General features: G+C 40.1%; 1 protein-coding gene across 6 annotated transcripts in view; it reads left to right on the top strand.

Annotated features, from left to right (window-relative positions):
* C2H8orf34 (chromosome 2 C8orf34 homolog) overlaps positions 1-16842 on the top strand; it is a 426915-nt gene that overhangs the window by 262242 nt on the left and 147831 nt on the right. For 4 of the 6 annotated variants that reach the window (XM_051159058.1, XM_051159043.1, XM_051159026.1 and 1 more), the window contains one exon: positions 8677-8812. In XM_051159058.1, coding sequence (XP_051015015.1) covers positions 8677-8812 — 136 coding nt within the window. The remainder of the gene's footprint in view (positions 1-8676; positions 8813-16842) is intronic. The other 2 variants (XM_051159051.1, XM_051159035.1) reach the window with 1 other exon arrangement.

Below are 16842 nucleotides of genomic sequence, written 5' to 3'. Positions count from 1 at the left end.
TCCTTTAAACATTACCTTGCAAAGAGAAAACAGAATGTTATGATATATAATTATGGAATATTCTGTAGATAAGTGTTTGAGGCCCACATCTACTTCAAGTAGATCTGAGTAGGCAGACTTTGTTTATACTTGCTTTTTCTTTAACTTTGAAAACATGCAGGATATTATGCCCCGGCCCGCCGGGGTTCGACTAATGCTTGGGAGGAGAATTTTCCTGTATAGGGACAGGACACAAGATACGAAGAAGGGGGCAAGTCTAGATTCTGATCAAACCCAGCTTATTGAGAAATTTCACAGATTTTTTATAAGGCGAGGGCAGGGAAGCATACTGCTATGGCAACCCAGCTGTAGGCTATCTCAAGATGCAAGGAATTCCAAGCAGGTCACAACCTTCTGCCACACTGAATATTTTGCTATCTTTATCTAATCTAACTGTTAAACTACAACAGGGTAGCTCCGTCTAAATCATATCTTTAGTCTAACTGCTGAGCCATGACAGGGTCAGCTGGTGTCTGGTAAATGACAGACTGTTACAGAAATAGGAACCTAGGCTCTGACAAGATGGCTGAACATTGGCCATATAGCCTGTCCCCTACAATGTTAAACAAAGCTCAGTCTTGCAATTAATGGTATAAGTTCTTAGCACTACAACAAATATATTTCTGAACACATTAAAGAATTTGTTCACTTATAAATGACTATTAACTTGCATTTCTTAATTATCCTTAACAGTTTATAATCACGTGACAATTCCCAAATTAAAGCTCTTTCAGTATCATGATAAGACTTTTAAATATAGAGACTGGGAACTCTCTTGTTCCTTATACAGTATGCCATTATAGAATATAACAGTTTTCTGTATGACTTAGTTTATAAGAAGTCTATAGCTTATAAAAATCTGAAGCTATATTATATATTAGTAACATTACCAAAAATAAGGCTAAGCATATTTAAGGCAGTGATTTTTAAGCTTTTGCGAGTGTGGATAGAGCATTGTAAACAAGCTCTAACATTTTAAATACTTGAATGTTGCTAAAAATTAATATATCCTAACTTAGAAGTATCTTTAGAATAACTCATTTCCAGAGTCAACAATACAGTAGCTTGTTACTCTGAATCAACCTTTATAACCTTAATTTTTTATCATCATATAAAGAATAGTTTGAACTAGGTTTGAATCTTACAAAAATTTGTAAGAATATAACTGAATTTCTATTTAAAAAAAAAAAAAACCCCATACCAATTTAAAATGAGACTTGTTGCTTTCTTAGTCTAAAAGGAGATAGGATAATAAACAGAGTCCATTAGACTAAAAGGTTTTATAATTGCAGCCTTATAACCTGTGGATATCTCAAGATGGTATAGTCATACAGTAGGTTGCACACCATGTGATCCACATGGTTGATAATTAAAAACATCTGTTTCTATACACATATGCACATGTATATATGTTCTAAACAAGAGTTTGAAATTAAAACTTAAACAGCATACGCTATAGGCATATTATAAATCCTTACATAAGAGTTTGCAATATAATCTTAACATACATAGGTTGGAGGTTCAGCTTTAATACCTCATTAAGAAACATTGCTTTGAATCCTATCTTTTATAAGTCTGGTTTTTAGCAGAGGCAGGAATTACACAAACTCTTATTCTAATTTAAAATATCTTTAGAGGCATGTTTCCTTGGTCCCCTCATGCCTTGTGTTATTGCCCAGAATGACTCCAACTCTAAGTTAATTGTTTTCAGAAACTTTTTGTTACAGATGCTATATCTTTTCAACCATAACCAATAATCTATAACCAAGACATATAGAATATAGTACCTTATAATTTAAGACCAGTCAGAAATAAACATGTAGCAGCTATATTATCCATCCTTTCAAAACAGACAAAACTTTTCTTACTTCCTCCAGCTATAATTTCAAGGGAAGAGCACCTCGCTATCTGTTGAATCCAATCGATCCAGGAAGGAGCTTGGGCTTTTCAGCAGTGTTGCTTGTCTGCAATGGGTGCAGGGGGTCAAGGTGGGGAGGTGCCAAGCCCGGGGGCTCCACATGCTGCAGGTGCCTCTTGGGGCCAGCATTGACACTCTCACCGCAGAGCCAATTGGAGCCAACATCCCAGAGCCAGCATGTGGGTGTCTAGGAGATGGTGACCCCTTGAAAGGGGTGGTGGTGGGGGTACTCAGTCTTGGCTGCTCCAGCCCCAGGTCATGAAGGTCTCAGGGTGAAAACTTTGCTGTGTGGCGAAGAACAGACAAAAACTGTCAGGAGTCTCATGGTCCCCAGGGCAGTATGCCTAGATCCTGTGGGAGCCTCTTGAGCCCAGGCTGGAACCTTAGCTTGTGCATCCCAGGCAGGGCCCAGGCTGCAGTGATATGCCCTGGCCTGCAGGACAAATGGAACCAGGGTTCACCTGAAAGAGGGGGTGGGGACTGAAAGTGGCATACAGAGATGCAAGAAAAATGAGCCAAGTCTGGAAATTTCTGATCAAGACTTTAATGCGGACGAATAAGAATATATATATAAAGGTCAATAGGATCTATTCTAATTCCACTCTCCCTAGTCCCCAGGCAAGAATACAAATGGCCTCAATAGCTCCTTGTAAGAACTTCCTATTTCTCTGAGAACCTCCCTGTAAGAACTTCCTTGATCCTCTGGGTAGTTCCCAGTAGGAACTTCTCTACTTCTGTCAAAGGTAAATAATCCAAGGATAGCCTAGAACACAAGACCTCCCCTGGCAAAGGTCAGCAACTCGCACGTCATAGCAAGCAGCCTAATCACGGGATTTCTAACAAGGCAGAATTTGGCATGGCTCCCCAACACTTCAGGAATTCAAAGCAGCCAGGTTTTGCGGAGCTTAGAGCTTGCTTTACCCACAGTGTTCCACGGCACCCAGGCACAGGCCTCGCAGAGAGCTGCCTCTCAGAGTTTACTAAGATAGCCAATGTAACACAACAATGAGACTAACAATGAACAAAAGGGAGATAAGACAGAAATGCCATGACAGAGACCGGCAAACATAGAACAAATAACTCCAGGTATTGAAGGCACCATGTTAGTCCCAAAGGGTCACAATTTGACTCCCTAGCCAGAAGAGAGGTTCAAGTGTGCTTGGGGCCCCTTTCAGCTTTGAGCAGTCCATTAGCATGTTTGCCTGGTCCTGGTGAGCCCTCAGTTTGTGCAGACAACAGCACAGAAAAACAAAAATAAAGTTGCTAGGAACTTGGGGTCCCCGGTCTCCTTAGATTGTGCTATCCCAGACAAGCCCCCAAAATGTTGAAGTCTCAGGTCACACAAATAATGAGGACAGGACCACTGGAGTCGAAAGTAAACCAAAACCAATTTAATTCACTGTGGGGAGCACTTCTAGACAGTTAGGTTTGCAGTCAGGCTAGGGAGCTGAAAATGCAGCCCTGGGGGCAGGAAGTACGCTCCTTTTATAGCACCACAACCAGAAGTCCAGGGATGTTAAGAAAAAATTTAGTCCAGGAGATGGCAGTCTCGGGATATCTGTTTATGCTCAGGGTTAGTTAACATTTCCTGCAACTAAGGTGAATCTAGGGCAAGGGGTAATCCACAACATGGGTTACATATCTGAGAATGGGGGCCACTCTGGCCCTTCACTAACACTGAAGAAAACACAACAATATAATTTTCAACCTCATATCTTTGCCAATAAGTTCAGACAACCTGAGCTTGATCTAAAGGAACCATAGGGTAGAAGGAGACAAAAAAGAGAAATTACTCCAACAAGCTGTCTTTTTACTCCAGGGGCCTTGCTCAACACAAATACAGACACAGACATAGAGAAAGATACACACACACACAAACACACATACACACATACACACAGAGAGAGAGAGAGAGAGAGAGAGAGAGAGAGAGACAGACAGAAAGATAGAAAGACAGAGACAGAGATAGAGACAGAGAGGCACATAAATGCAATACAAATTGATTAATTAATTCAAAACAACAAGAAGAAAGAAACCTAAATGAGATCACACATAGTGGTTCCCTCTGCACACCTGCTAGAATTAAACGGACAAGGTGAATACTGTCTCACAATACAGGAAGGTAAAATGTCTTTACTGTAAATAAAGTCAACAATTTTCTTTGACACTCTGAGATGTGTCTGCAGGAAGGAACAAAACCTTACAGAATGTAGTGCTTACTCATGACTTAAGCTTGCCATATTGTTTCTTTAACATTAAACAGTTGTGTATGAGAACATGCACTCTATATCAGGGGCCTTTACAGAGAATGTTTTTGTTTTGCTCAAATTCTGGAGGAGCCCCTTTTCTTTTCCTATAGTCTCATAATCTCCCAGTCTTTCTTTCCTGCCCTAACAATAGGCAGGTTCACAAGAGAAAATGTATACAAATGAACTCATGTGCACAGAGGTATCACAGAGACCTGGGTACCCAGTAACCTACTGAGATCATGACAGTTAATTTCTCTTTGTTAAAGAAAGAGAACCATGAAGATGGAAGTAATTTTGAAAGGTAGTAAATAATTTTTAAGAGAGTCCAATGGGCTCAAAGAATAGGTAATGCTTTAAACCCCTCGGATCTCAAGGTTAGTAACAGCATATGTGGCAGGACTGTGTAACTTCAGGGGGATCTTTAACAAGAGAGAAATCATCACTTAATTGTGAGAGAAGATTGGCCAGAGGGAAATGACCTAAATGTAATTGACCATGAAGCATTGTTAAGATTTTAAGGTTTCCCAGCCTTATATAAAATTACTTCCTTTCTTTTGTAAGCCAACTTGAACATAAGATTACTCCCTCTTTTGGTAATTTTTGCTTCAGGTTAATAAAGAAAAAGCTTAAATGGAGAGGCAACATGAAAGAAAATGTGTTTGGCTTAGAATTTAGCTTTTCTATTAGATTTGTGGATTCCTAAGTTAATAATGGGGTCTTGTTTTTGGTGTCTCCTACAATGGAGGATGGTTGCCTTCTATGGTACAGAAGCAGTATGTAGGAGCTTTGAGGTTAGTATTGTTAATACTGAGAGACTCCTTACAAGTTCAAACCCTGCTTCCCCTTTCAAGTGCATGGATGAAGTGGAATGAATAATGTGGAAAGCATATTTAGAATCACTATAAATATTTGCTGATAATCATTTGTCTGTGGCTGATGCCATAGTTAGCACAATGAGATCAGCTTCTTTGTGAGATGTTTTCAGACAGAAGGGACTCAGAGTCTAGAACTGAGTCCAAAATCTCTGCAATGCTTCCCCCATGGGCAGCTTCCTCCATTTTGGTTGAATGCCTGTCTATAAAGCATGCGGGGAGATGACTGTCAAGGGAGAGTCAGAAATGTTGGGAAAGGGCTTGAAAAATGATCCAATGTCTCAAAGAAAGTGTGAGGTGTATTTTATGGTTTCATGGAAACAAGGAGAGAAAGAATCATGGATATGCTTAGAAAGGGACAATGGTGTAGGGATATATCAAAATTGCCAGGAGAGTAGAGATCATGGGGCTAAGCCATTGGAAGGGACTATCCAGGTGAAAGCAACAATGCTTTGTAAGTAAAGGCCAAGTGTAGTGGTTAAAAAATTTATCTTTAAGTTCAGTGACATTTATATTGGATGTTTGTGCAGGCATAGAAAGATAGAGAAGGAGCTGGGGACCAAAGGTACTGTTTGTAGAATGGCTTCATTGATGGTCCTGTAGTCTTGAACTAGCCAGTGTGGATCATCTGTTTTCTTGATAGCTTGAATAAATGTATTATAGGGGATGCTTCTTTGTGAGACACCAGGAATATTTGTTTCTAATACCTGCTTAGGATTTAACAGCCTCCTGTGCTCTCTAATGTTTGACTTTATCTGGTTGGCATTAAGTTAGTAGCAAAGAGACAAGCACAGGCTGTAAGTCATCAGCCAGACTTTGACCATTTAGGCTGAATGCTATGGAGGAGAGGAAGACAGTTGAGGGTAGTTGGATCTTTGGGCTAAGGAGAAGGAACATTTTCTGTAGGATCAAAATCCAAGAGTCAGTCTCCAGAAGGAGGAGATAGGAATTTTAGATCCTAGTTCCAATCCTGAATCAAGTGGTTTCTGTCTTTGGATGCAGTAACAGGAACTAAGATATAGTGCAGGGTTGACAGAGAGGGACCATTACAGAGATAGAAGAAAGCTTGAATGGAAGAGATTTCTTAGCAGTTGCCTTGGCATTCTATGAAGTTTTCTAAATCTCTAAAGATTTTTTAGAATCAAAAGCATCAATTTTGGTCACTTACTTCCACAATCCGCTACATTGTGGCTGAGCAGTACTACAAAGGAAAATTAATTGATTATGTTTAGTGTAATCCCAGGATAAAGAATTTAAATTGTAAAACAACTCAGGTGAGAATCTTTAGGTGAATGTGGTTGAATAGTCCTTTTAAGTAGGTTTGAAAAAAGAAAAGAAAGAAGCAAATAGCCTTGTGAATTCCAAGTTCTCTTTTGGGAAGTATGCTCAAACCCACAGTGGATAGCATAGTTGAATTACTACATGTTTAAGATTCACAGACCTAGGCAAAACCAAGACTTGATCTAGCATTAGGGTTTTTGGTTTATTAGCATTGAGATGAGTAGAGGTCTCTGGTAGACCTGACTCACCATAAGGAAAGACACCTGAGGAAGACTCACAAAAAGTATTGGCCCTGGAGAATTAGAATATCTGGCAATGGAGAAGGACAGCAGCCCTGGTCTGAGAGAAGTCCGGGTGACAGAGATGGGGAGTACACTGAGAAGGGGGAGATAGTATCCCCAAGGCAATGCCCCTAGATTTGCCTCTCAAATATTTTATTCCCACACAAATTAAATACTACAGAGATAGGTGGGTTTCAGAGAAATGCAAAGGTGTATCATTCTTCTTGGGTAAAAGGTATTATCCTTGCTTGGAACAGTGGGGCTCTGAACATAGACCCTCAGGCCTGAGAGACAAAAAGAGATCCTCTTTTAAGGTCTCTTGACAGGAAGATGGAGAAGAACCATGTCTTCCATTGAAGCAAATCAGGCTTTGTTAATAAGTGACCTGGGAAATAGGCCACACATATGAATTAGACTATGCGACAATGGTCATAGAGATACTGGATAGGCAGGTGAGACTGTTTATACATGACCACATCTAAATTGCCTTGGGTCCTGTGAGACAGAGGGTTTTGGGTTTGTTTTCAGCAATGCTTTAAGCCTTCCTTGTGTGTCAAGTACTTTTTGCGATCAAAGGTTAGTAGCTCACCAAAGGCCAACATCTCCTTACCTTGTAAAGTTTTATGCAAAGGAATTTAAATCTTTTAATCTGTCTCACGTGGTCAAACTTTTGTGAACCCAAAGCACCCCTCACCAACATTCTGGCCTGGAATAATTAATCTCTGTCCTCCTGCCTTGCTTTCCTTCATTTAATTGACACTGATTCTTTGAAATTAGCCAATTGAGAAAGACTACATAGTCAGTCCTGAACAATGGCAAAAAGCAGCAGTTGCCACCAGTTTTAGAAAAAGAACTAAGTGAGTTCCTACCCTGATGTGCTTGCTAGCCCAGTTTACCCATTTTGCAAAAAGAAATCTCTTTGTCCAATTACGTTCATATTGTTCATGTGTCTGCTTGTTAGACATGGAGAGTGTTTCCAACACCTGCTTAGGGGCTGATAGGCTTGAGTGCTCCCACATATTTAACTTTATCCACTTGGCTGAACACTCCACAGATACTTACTCTCTATGCTTGGACCAGTTGTGAGTATTAACCACTGTCCACTGCTCAAAGAAGTTTCTGCAAAAGGAGAGAGAGAGAGAGAGAGCAGCGCTGCAATAATCTAAGGTTGTAGAGTTATGTATTTACAAGGCAGTTTGATGTTATGTCCATTTTAAACTTGGCCTAATTTGTGGAACTGGTTATAAAATATATCCTTGCAACAGTATAACTTCAAAAGCCACAAACTCATTTGTGCTATCAAGATACTTAAGCATGTTTGTTGTAAGTGGACGTGCAGTGAAACCCCTGAACTGGACCACTCTATGGGTAGAAACAAAGATTTATCGAATATGAAACTATCAAGGTTATGAATTGAGCTGGGGCAGAGAGAGAAGCAAAATGGCAGAAAAGCCATCGAACAGGCTGTTCTGATTGGCTGGGCAATAGGAAACTGGAAGTCCTTGTCAAGGTAGTTGACCTTTTGTGGCAGGCTAAGGAAGGTTCCTGAAGGATTAAATGGCATTTCTGGGGGTGCTGAATTTAGGTTTCTGTTTGAGTGCTTTTTGTTAAGGACATGTTTCACCAATACAACCATTTTGGGGATCTGTTTCAGACTTAGCATTTGTCTCGCTCACTGATGCCTACACTTAAAAGTTTGTATCTCTACTTAATCAACCCAATGTTGCTTCATACTGACTGATCCTGATTCTTTGGTATAGGCAGAATCTGGCTTTCTGTGAGCAGACAAGCCCCTCAGACATAGGTGGAGGTGTCAGGCTGCATAGCTGTGCTGGGCACAAGTACAGCTAGAGAAAATTGAAAAATATCATTTATACATGAAGTTTTGGGATATTTTTGGTTTTTGTTTGCTTTGCAAAAAGAATACAAAATGGTGATTTGCTTCACAAATTACAAATGGGTACCTTAAAACAAGTTCTTTTTCTGATTGATTCAACTGGAGTTAATTTTGTCTGTCACTGTTTGTGTTGTTGCAGAAGATCTGGACGATTTACGGATGGAAGGCGTAACCACCCTAGTCATTTCAGGGAGCAAATTTAACCAAGGTCGACCTACTCACCCTGCTGAGCCACAGGCCAAAGTCACACTGAACATCTGTTCAAGGTGTGCCAGGTAAAACATACAGTTGGTGTGTGGTGTATGTAATTATCATCCAGATATGTTGGATCTAAGTTTTTCATGCAAAGAGTGTAGTCTGTGCTAAGAACATGTTTTCATCTTAATTACCATTGCTTTTTGGCAAAAGAGTTAGTCTTACAGTTTGTGCTTGTGCCCAAGGCCAATCGGGCCAACAGCGAATCAATGAGTTTGGATGATCTTCTCTTAGGAGCTTGGGACTGTGTTGAGTCTTTCAGTCTCTGCAGTTCATTCCCTGTCTTCTCTTCATTGCTCTTTCAAGAGAAGAGTCAAGGATCTCTGAACCTTCAGAGCCACCTTTAAAAGGCTCTCCTAAGAAGAGTTTGTTCAGGTATAGTTCAAATTCTGGTATGCGAGGCTTTTTAGCCTGGCCTCATCATCCTGTTCACCACCTGGTAAGAATTTAATCAGTTTTAGGCTTCTCAGTTTTGGCAGCTGGAAGCAATCTTTGCAGACACTGCATGTGGCCCTCGAAGTAGCTTGGTTAGTGCCAAGTCAGCTCTGGGCTAGAAGCAGGTCACCAAATAGTGCCAATTCATTCTTTTGTAGGAACTAAATCTCATTTGCAAAGGGTTTTTAAGTCTGTTTAAATGATAAAACAAGCCTGCTAACCCTTATGTAAATGGCTCAGATTAGCAAGGACAATGGAGTAGCCGGCCAATTTTATCCCTCCCTCTTTACGTCTAGCTGGTCTACAGTGCTGCTTGAGAGGGGATTAGTTGCTTGGAAATAAGGCAGGGGTAAGGGTAGGAAAATCAAATCCGATTCTTGTAGTTTTTCCTCTTTGGCTTTACTCCTTTGGAATTTTTATTTTAATTGTCGATGGCTGAGAAAAAGATAAAGGAAAACTTTCAGAAAATACAGGGAAGTTGTTTGGGGATAGTAAGAAAAACACTAAAACACAGTGCAGTGGTAACAGGAGTGGGAACACCATCTTAGACTTGGAATACTTAGTGCACTGTCTTTATTTTATTTTATTTTATTTTTTATATTAGAGCTGTGAAGAAAACTACCAGTTTTTATATAATGGCCTCTCTGTCATTATAGGTCATTTATGGTAGAGTTCTTTGACATTGTATTTAAAACTTTACAGTATGTGTATAAATACAGTTTGATTGGATTGTGTGGGTACTTAGCTTTTTGTAACAACTGCAGGTGTGTTGGAAACACTCGGAAAAGAATGCCTGTCCAGATAGCTTGCTAAGCTATTAAAGATGAAGTTGAGAAGAGACCAAGCACATGTTTAGCTGTTTGTCATTCCACTTTCAAAATGATAGACTTAGATTGTAATCACAATCTGTGTTTAACATGAATCCGTAAGCGAATTTACTCAAGAAACATCCACCCAAGTAATATTCTGTTACTGATGTGTCAGAAAGAGAATGTAGATGAAAGTACTTACAAGGCCAGAATCAATACAAAAGTTTTAATAAAGGATATATGCTGCATGAGTGATAGGAACACAGAGAAAGAATTCTCAGAGAGAGCTGCCTCTTGGGTAGAAATGGAGGGCCTCTTATAATAGCTAAGGCCTTACCTCTGGAGTTCTTTTGTATGGTCTTTTATGGGAAGGGAAAAAGTAGATGTTTCACTATCTTCTTAGATAGTACACTTGTCCATTCAGGGCTCAGCTTTATGAGGAAGTAGGGGGTTAAGACCTAATCATTTGTATAAGACATTGGAAGGTGTAAAGGAGGACAAGAGGCCCTTGAGACAGTTTCTTATCTCAGCTAAGCATAATTTGGGGGTGGGGTGCACTAGGATCCAAGACGGCCGGCTTCTGGATTCTTCATCTCACAATGCTACAGAATAAATTTTCACATACAAGGCAGGCAGGTTTCAGACAATAATTTTATTATAGGTGAAAGGATAAGAGAAAGGGGGCAAGCAGAACTCATGAATAACAAGAATGGGCTCCAAGCACGGACTGCCGTTGTTGGAAGTACATTTGGAGTTTCAAAGACATCCCAACAAAGATAAACTGTCCTTCTGATGAGACATGCGTGCTACTCACAAAAGCAGAAGCACAAGTAACAGGAAATTCAACTGTTTTTATGCTAGGTCAGGTGGTGAGTGTGTCCTTCCCCTGTTGGCTACAGTCCCCTCACACTGTTTTGTGATTGGCTAGTTTTAAAAGAGCCAGCACAAAAGAAATGAAGAAAACTTCATTTATGTCATGTTATGACACTGACACTTAGTTCTGATAATTCAGCAAGAACTTTGTGAAAATAAGTTTTACAAGGTGGGGGAATTAAAACATTTGCAAAAATGGTTTACAAGGTTGGGGAGACAAAAAGATTGAAATTTCTTGTATACTGAAAACCTTTACAGTGTTTGACAGAAAAGTCTTTAATGTTGTGTTTTACAACACTAAGGGTTCTATTTAGGGTTTGCCCTAAGGCTATAAGGCTTTGCAATGCAGGGATGACCTACTCAATCCAGTTGTCCCTCCAGAATGTTTTGTGATTCTTTCTACGTCGATGTCTGTACTGCACTGAAGTTTTAGGCACACTTTCATGAACTAGGGAAATACCTCATCACACACAGCTTCCAGGCTTCTGTGCTCATTTGTTCCTGTGTAAAAAGAGCACAAAGATTAAAAACAAGAAATCAGAACATGAAACAGCTCCCCTAAACAGTTTTAGTATTTCTGTTTGCTGGCCAGGACAGAGCTGCTCATAGAAATGACATTTTCATGTCTAGTCAACAGAGAACTGGTTGTCAAGGATGAGAAGCAGGCTGGCTCCTTTCTGGGGTTCCCACCCCACACTTCCTGACCAACTTCTTTCTTCTTTTCCCAGAAGTAGCACAAGCCACTGAGTCAGGCTCCAATCATCCAAGGTTAAATTGCTAAAGACTTGGGGTGGATGGTGGTAGTGATGATGGTGGTTGTTTGCTAAAGGCTTGGGGTAGGTGGTGGTAGTGATGATGGTGGTTGTTCGGCTTCTTTTGTGTTTCTCAGTAGTTATATTTTTTGCATTGACACTAGCCATTATATAATTTTGTGAGAACATCATACATATTAAGTTGTAGTTTTTCAGGAAATTCTGAATTAATAAAATGACTATCCTGTCTTGACAGATAATGAAAATGAGATACAAGTTGATTAAAAAGCTTCTTAAAATAGTATTAGCCACTGAAAAATGCAGCTAATTTTAGGTATACCTTCTGTCTTGATGAAGTCTTGAAGTACTTTTTTTTTCTCTTTTCAGCTAAAACTTTGTAGTATCCAGAAACGTTCTTGTCCACCATCTTACCTCTTATCCTTTTCCTTCCTTCCTTTCTCTTATTTATTAAAAATAGATTACCCCTCACACAAAATATTCTGAATACAATTTTCGCTCCTTGTGCCTCTCTCGGTCCACCCCTCACATGCCTCCCATCTGGATCTATTCCCTTTTCTGTCTCTTGTTAGAAAAGAACGGGCCTTTAAGGGATAATACAAAAATAAAACAAAAATAAGTATAATAAGATAAAAACAAAACTAACAAATCAGAGTTGGACAAAATAAGCAAACAGAAGGAAGAAAGACCAAGTGAAGGCACAAGAATAAAACACTCACTTGTTCACACATTTAGGCATCTCACAAAATAACTGGAAGCCATAGTATATACACAGAGACCTAGTGTAGATCCATGCGGGCCCTGTGCATGCTGCATCAGTCTCTGTGAGTTCCTATGAGCTTTGCTACGTTGATTTAGAGGGCCTTGTTTTCCTGGTGTCCTATATTCCCCGTGGCTCTTACACTCTTTCTGCCTCCTCTTCCATGAGTTTCTCTGAGCCCTGAGAGGAGAGATTTGATGGAGACACCCCATTTTAGACTGAGTATTCCAAGGTTTCTCATTCTCTGCATCTTCGTATTTGTTCCTATCTGCTCTAAGAGGAAGCTTCTCTGACAATGGATGAACAAGGAACTAATCTATATGCATAGCAGAATGTCATGAGGACTCCTTCTTTTAAGAACAGTAATTTTTGTTTTTACCCTAGGTCCCTGGGCTATCTAGTCTCAGGTTTTTTGGTTATATAAGCACTGACAGGTACAGGTTCCATCTCACGAAATAAGTCTAAATCAGATGTTGTTTAACGAACAAACTTTGTGCCACCACTGCCTAGCAGGCAGACAGCATTATAAATCAAAGGGTTTTCAGGTAGCTTGGCACTTATGTTTTTCTTTTGGTAGCATGCCTAGTACCTTCTTGTATTAAGGACACTAGAGCATTGGGACTGTATGTAGGAACCAGTTTGAAATCTCCATGTTCAATGAACTGTGTAGGTGTTGTCTTCAGCAATGGGGACTTGCTGTTGGTCTGTGGAGGGCAGCCTATAATATTGTCGACTGCCTGAGTTGTTTAGAGAGTTCATGGGACCTGTTTGGCTGACAATTCAATTAGATGTAAGCCAGCTCCAGAACTGGAAGCTTCGTTTGGAGACAGAAATGTCCATTTGCAACTCTGCCTCCCTCATTCTTTGATGATTTCATATAGATCACCTTCAGATATGTATATATTTCAGGAAGCTTCCACTCTGTTAGGTTTTCATAGTACCTCTCAAACAACCCTTTCATTTTAGATATCTCTCATTGTGTCTCCTCCCTTGTTCTCTTCTCTCCTTTCCTTTCCTACTAGACCCTCCCATTTCAGCTTTTCTCATTCACCTATAACTAACCATTCTATTTCCCTCTCCTAACTATATCTGTCTGGTACTCCACCTTTCCCCCTTTAGTGTGGAATTATGTCCTAATGTTGGGGGTAATTGTGATGCTTCCAGCCTCTTTCCACAAGCTGTCGGAGATTCTAAAGAGGGCAGCTGTGATACTTTTCTTTCCAGGAATTAATCTGTTATTAGGGACAAAAGAGTAACATACAGAGCTGTCTCCCATGACCCACCAGTCAACTAATGTTTAATTACCTAAGAGATAATGAGCCTCTTTATTTTGTTCCTCCTCTTCCTCCTCCTCCTTCTACTCCTCCTCATCCTTCTCCTTCTTGTTAATGCTGGAGACCAAACACAAGGCCTTGCATTTATTAACCACGTATTCTCTTCCACCACTGTGCTATATCCTCAGTCCTGGAATATCTCCCCAAAATGGAGGTTGTAAACTTGTGGCACAACCATCTCCCCAAAATCTTGTACTCTCATACCTTTATATAATTCATGTACTGGCTAGGTTTCAACATAAACTTCATTAACATGAAAATATTTAGACACATACTAGTTAGTTACCAAGATTATATAAACCTATGTTTTTAAAAAATCAATACAGCTAATAACATCGGGCCCATATTCATAGTAAACGCTGTTCATGTTGACCCTTAAGGCAGCAATCATGCTGCAGAGTACCTTTGTTCACCTAGCCAGCTTCCCTCTATTATAATCTTTGACTTATAGAAATACTATGAGCATTAGGGAAGATCTTTTTCCCTTTGTCATTCAAGTATTTGATTGCATAGTATATGAATTAGTCAACAGGCTACTGCTTGCCTGAAAGAGGAAAGGTAAATATGTATTATACACACAGGGAAACCACAGAAAGGAAAGGAAAATAAAGGAAAGGAAAGGAAAGGAAAGGAAAGAGCCCTAATTCCAGTAAGACTGGAGAACTTACATACCTTCTCCATCAGGGAGAAGACAGGAGAGATACTGATAACTTGGAAGGGGGAGAAGAACCACAGACACTGTGACAAGGTTGCCTGTGTGTTCTTTCTTCTGGTAGACTCTCACAGACCTTTTAGTATGCTTTGCTATTATGAGATGACTAGGATTCATATTCCCTGGTTGACAGATGCCCAAGATGGGACTTGAAGAAAAGTGAGGTCATTTTGTAGGATCTGTCTGTAAGCAGCTTCTGGAATATAGTTTCTGTATATTAGTTCCTTTTCTCCTTTCTGTGACAAAATTCCTAACAAAAGGAATGTAAGGGAGGAGGGGTTTATTTAGCTCACACCTTGAATCCATCATGGCAGAGAAGCCACAGCTGGAGCAGTGTGGGGCAGCTGGTCACACTGATCCATAGTCAGGGAGTGGAGAGACGTGAATGCTGGTCTCTTTCTCCCTTGTGTGTACTCCATGCAACCAAGGACTCAATATCTCAATAAACCTAAGCCAGACAATGCCTTATAGTCATGTCAGATGCTTTATGATGATTCAAGATCTTGTCAAGCTAACAATGAATATTGACCATCAGAGGCTCCCACTTCAGTTTGTTTCTCAAAGCCTTTAGGATAAAATAATCAATATGTGCAAATAGCAAATAGCATGTAGCATATTTTTTGGATGGTATGTCCTGTGCTCCTTCAGCTGGAATGACAAGGATGTTGAGTGACTGGAGGAAGTCCACAAGACGACACTGGCAAAGACCCTGGATGAAGGGTTCAGGGCAGGAAAAAGACAAAATGCTGAAGGCCTCAGGGTCATGTTGTATTTTCTGTTAGCTGTCAACTTGCCTAGCTTTAGGATCACCTGGAACACTGATCCACCCTGAATGTAGGGAGCACCAGGCATAGTCCTAGAGCCAGGAGGGACTAAAAAGGGAGAAACCAGGAAGACCACTGAACATGAACATTCTTTTTTCTCTACTTCCTTTTTGACATGCGATGAGTAACTCTCTCCTATATAGGCTCCTACTTCCATGATGTTCCACCCAATTGCACAGGACTAAGGAATCATGAGTTGGGCATTCTGAAACTGTAAGCCAAAATGAATCTTTCCAGTGTCTGTTTATGTCAGGCATCTATCACAGCAATTAAAAAACAGTAAGCTAATACACCAGTTTAGGCCTTAGTTTTGGCAAAATACAATGAACCAAGTTGTATTAGTTTCCTTTGTATTGCTGTGATAAAACACATGAAGGAAGGTTTGTTTGGGGCTTTGGTTCCACGGGGACAAGAGTTTATGACTATCATGATGGGGAGGTATTGCAGCAGGCAGCAGGTGGCTGAAACAGGATGCTCACATATTGAATTGTAAGCACAAGTCAGAGAAAGGGAGCACAGGGAATAGTGGGAAGCTTTGAAGCCTCAATGTTAGCCCCCAGTGACATACTTCCTTCAGCAAGGGCTCAACTCCTTAACCTCCCCAACAGTACCACTAACTGGGGACCAAGCATTCAAATGCATGAGCCTATGGGTACATTTCTCATTCAGATCTCCACATAGGTAACTGCTCCTAATTCAGATGAACTGAACAAATCAGAGTTCCAGGGCTATCAATTAGATGAGCATGGAGAAAATTACTGTATCACTTATGCTTAGAGCTACTGAGTTGTTCTCTTTTTTGGCACTTGTTATTAGCAAGGAAGGGAGACACATGGTCCAGTTTGATATCAAGTTTCACTAAACTAGACACATATAGAGGTGATGGATAAGAAAATATATGAATATTAATGCTAAATGGCATCAATTTACAAATATCCACCAGGACTTACAGTAAAAGTAGATTAGAAAGTCAACTTGATTTAGAGAGGGAGAGCAGTGGCCTTACCTCCTCACTCTATTAGATGGTGGCCAATAATGAAAGAAAGATTTGGAAAAACGAAGTCCTCATCTGTGAAATGGAGTTCCTGCAATCTAGAGCTAAGGTGTGAGAGTGAGTAGATGGGCTGGGTAGGAAACTGAGAATGGTATTAGTGCAGCCTTTATGAGAAATATCACAGAGGTCACTCAGGAACAAACCTAGAAACAACATGCATTCCAGCAATCTTGTTCTTCATGCAGATCCAAAGTGGTTAAAATCCTTATGCAAAAGACACATCTGCCTAGAACTCTTCATAGTTAGAAGCCATTGGAAGACAAGGTCAGTAAGGAGATTGCCAACAATGTGCGGCCAGTGGCTGAAGCAGTTAAAAAATACCCAACCGCTGCTCTTATTTGGGGTTCTCAAGACATCTACAAGAAAATAAGCCATCACACATTAAAAAGTTCCTGCCACATTACTTGCTATAAAGTATTTCAATGATTAAAAACATTTTTGGAAATTTATTGATTACTGTACTTACAACCAGTAAAAGG

This window comes from Acomys russatus, chromosome 2 (assembly GCF_903995435.1).
Source record: "Acomys russatus chromosome 2, mAcoRus1.1, whole genome shotgun sequence".
Classification (NCBI taxonomy): domain Eukaryota; kingdom Metazoa; phylum Chordata; class Mammalia; order Rodentia; family Muridae; genus Acomys; species Acomys russatus.
Note: the sequence above shows the minus strand (reverse complement) of the source record. Positions and strands in the feature narration are given on the sequence as shown.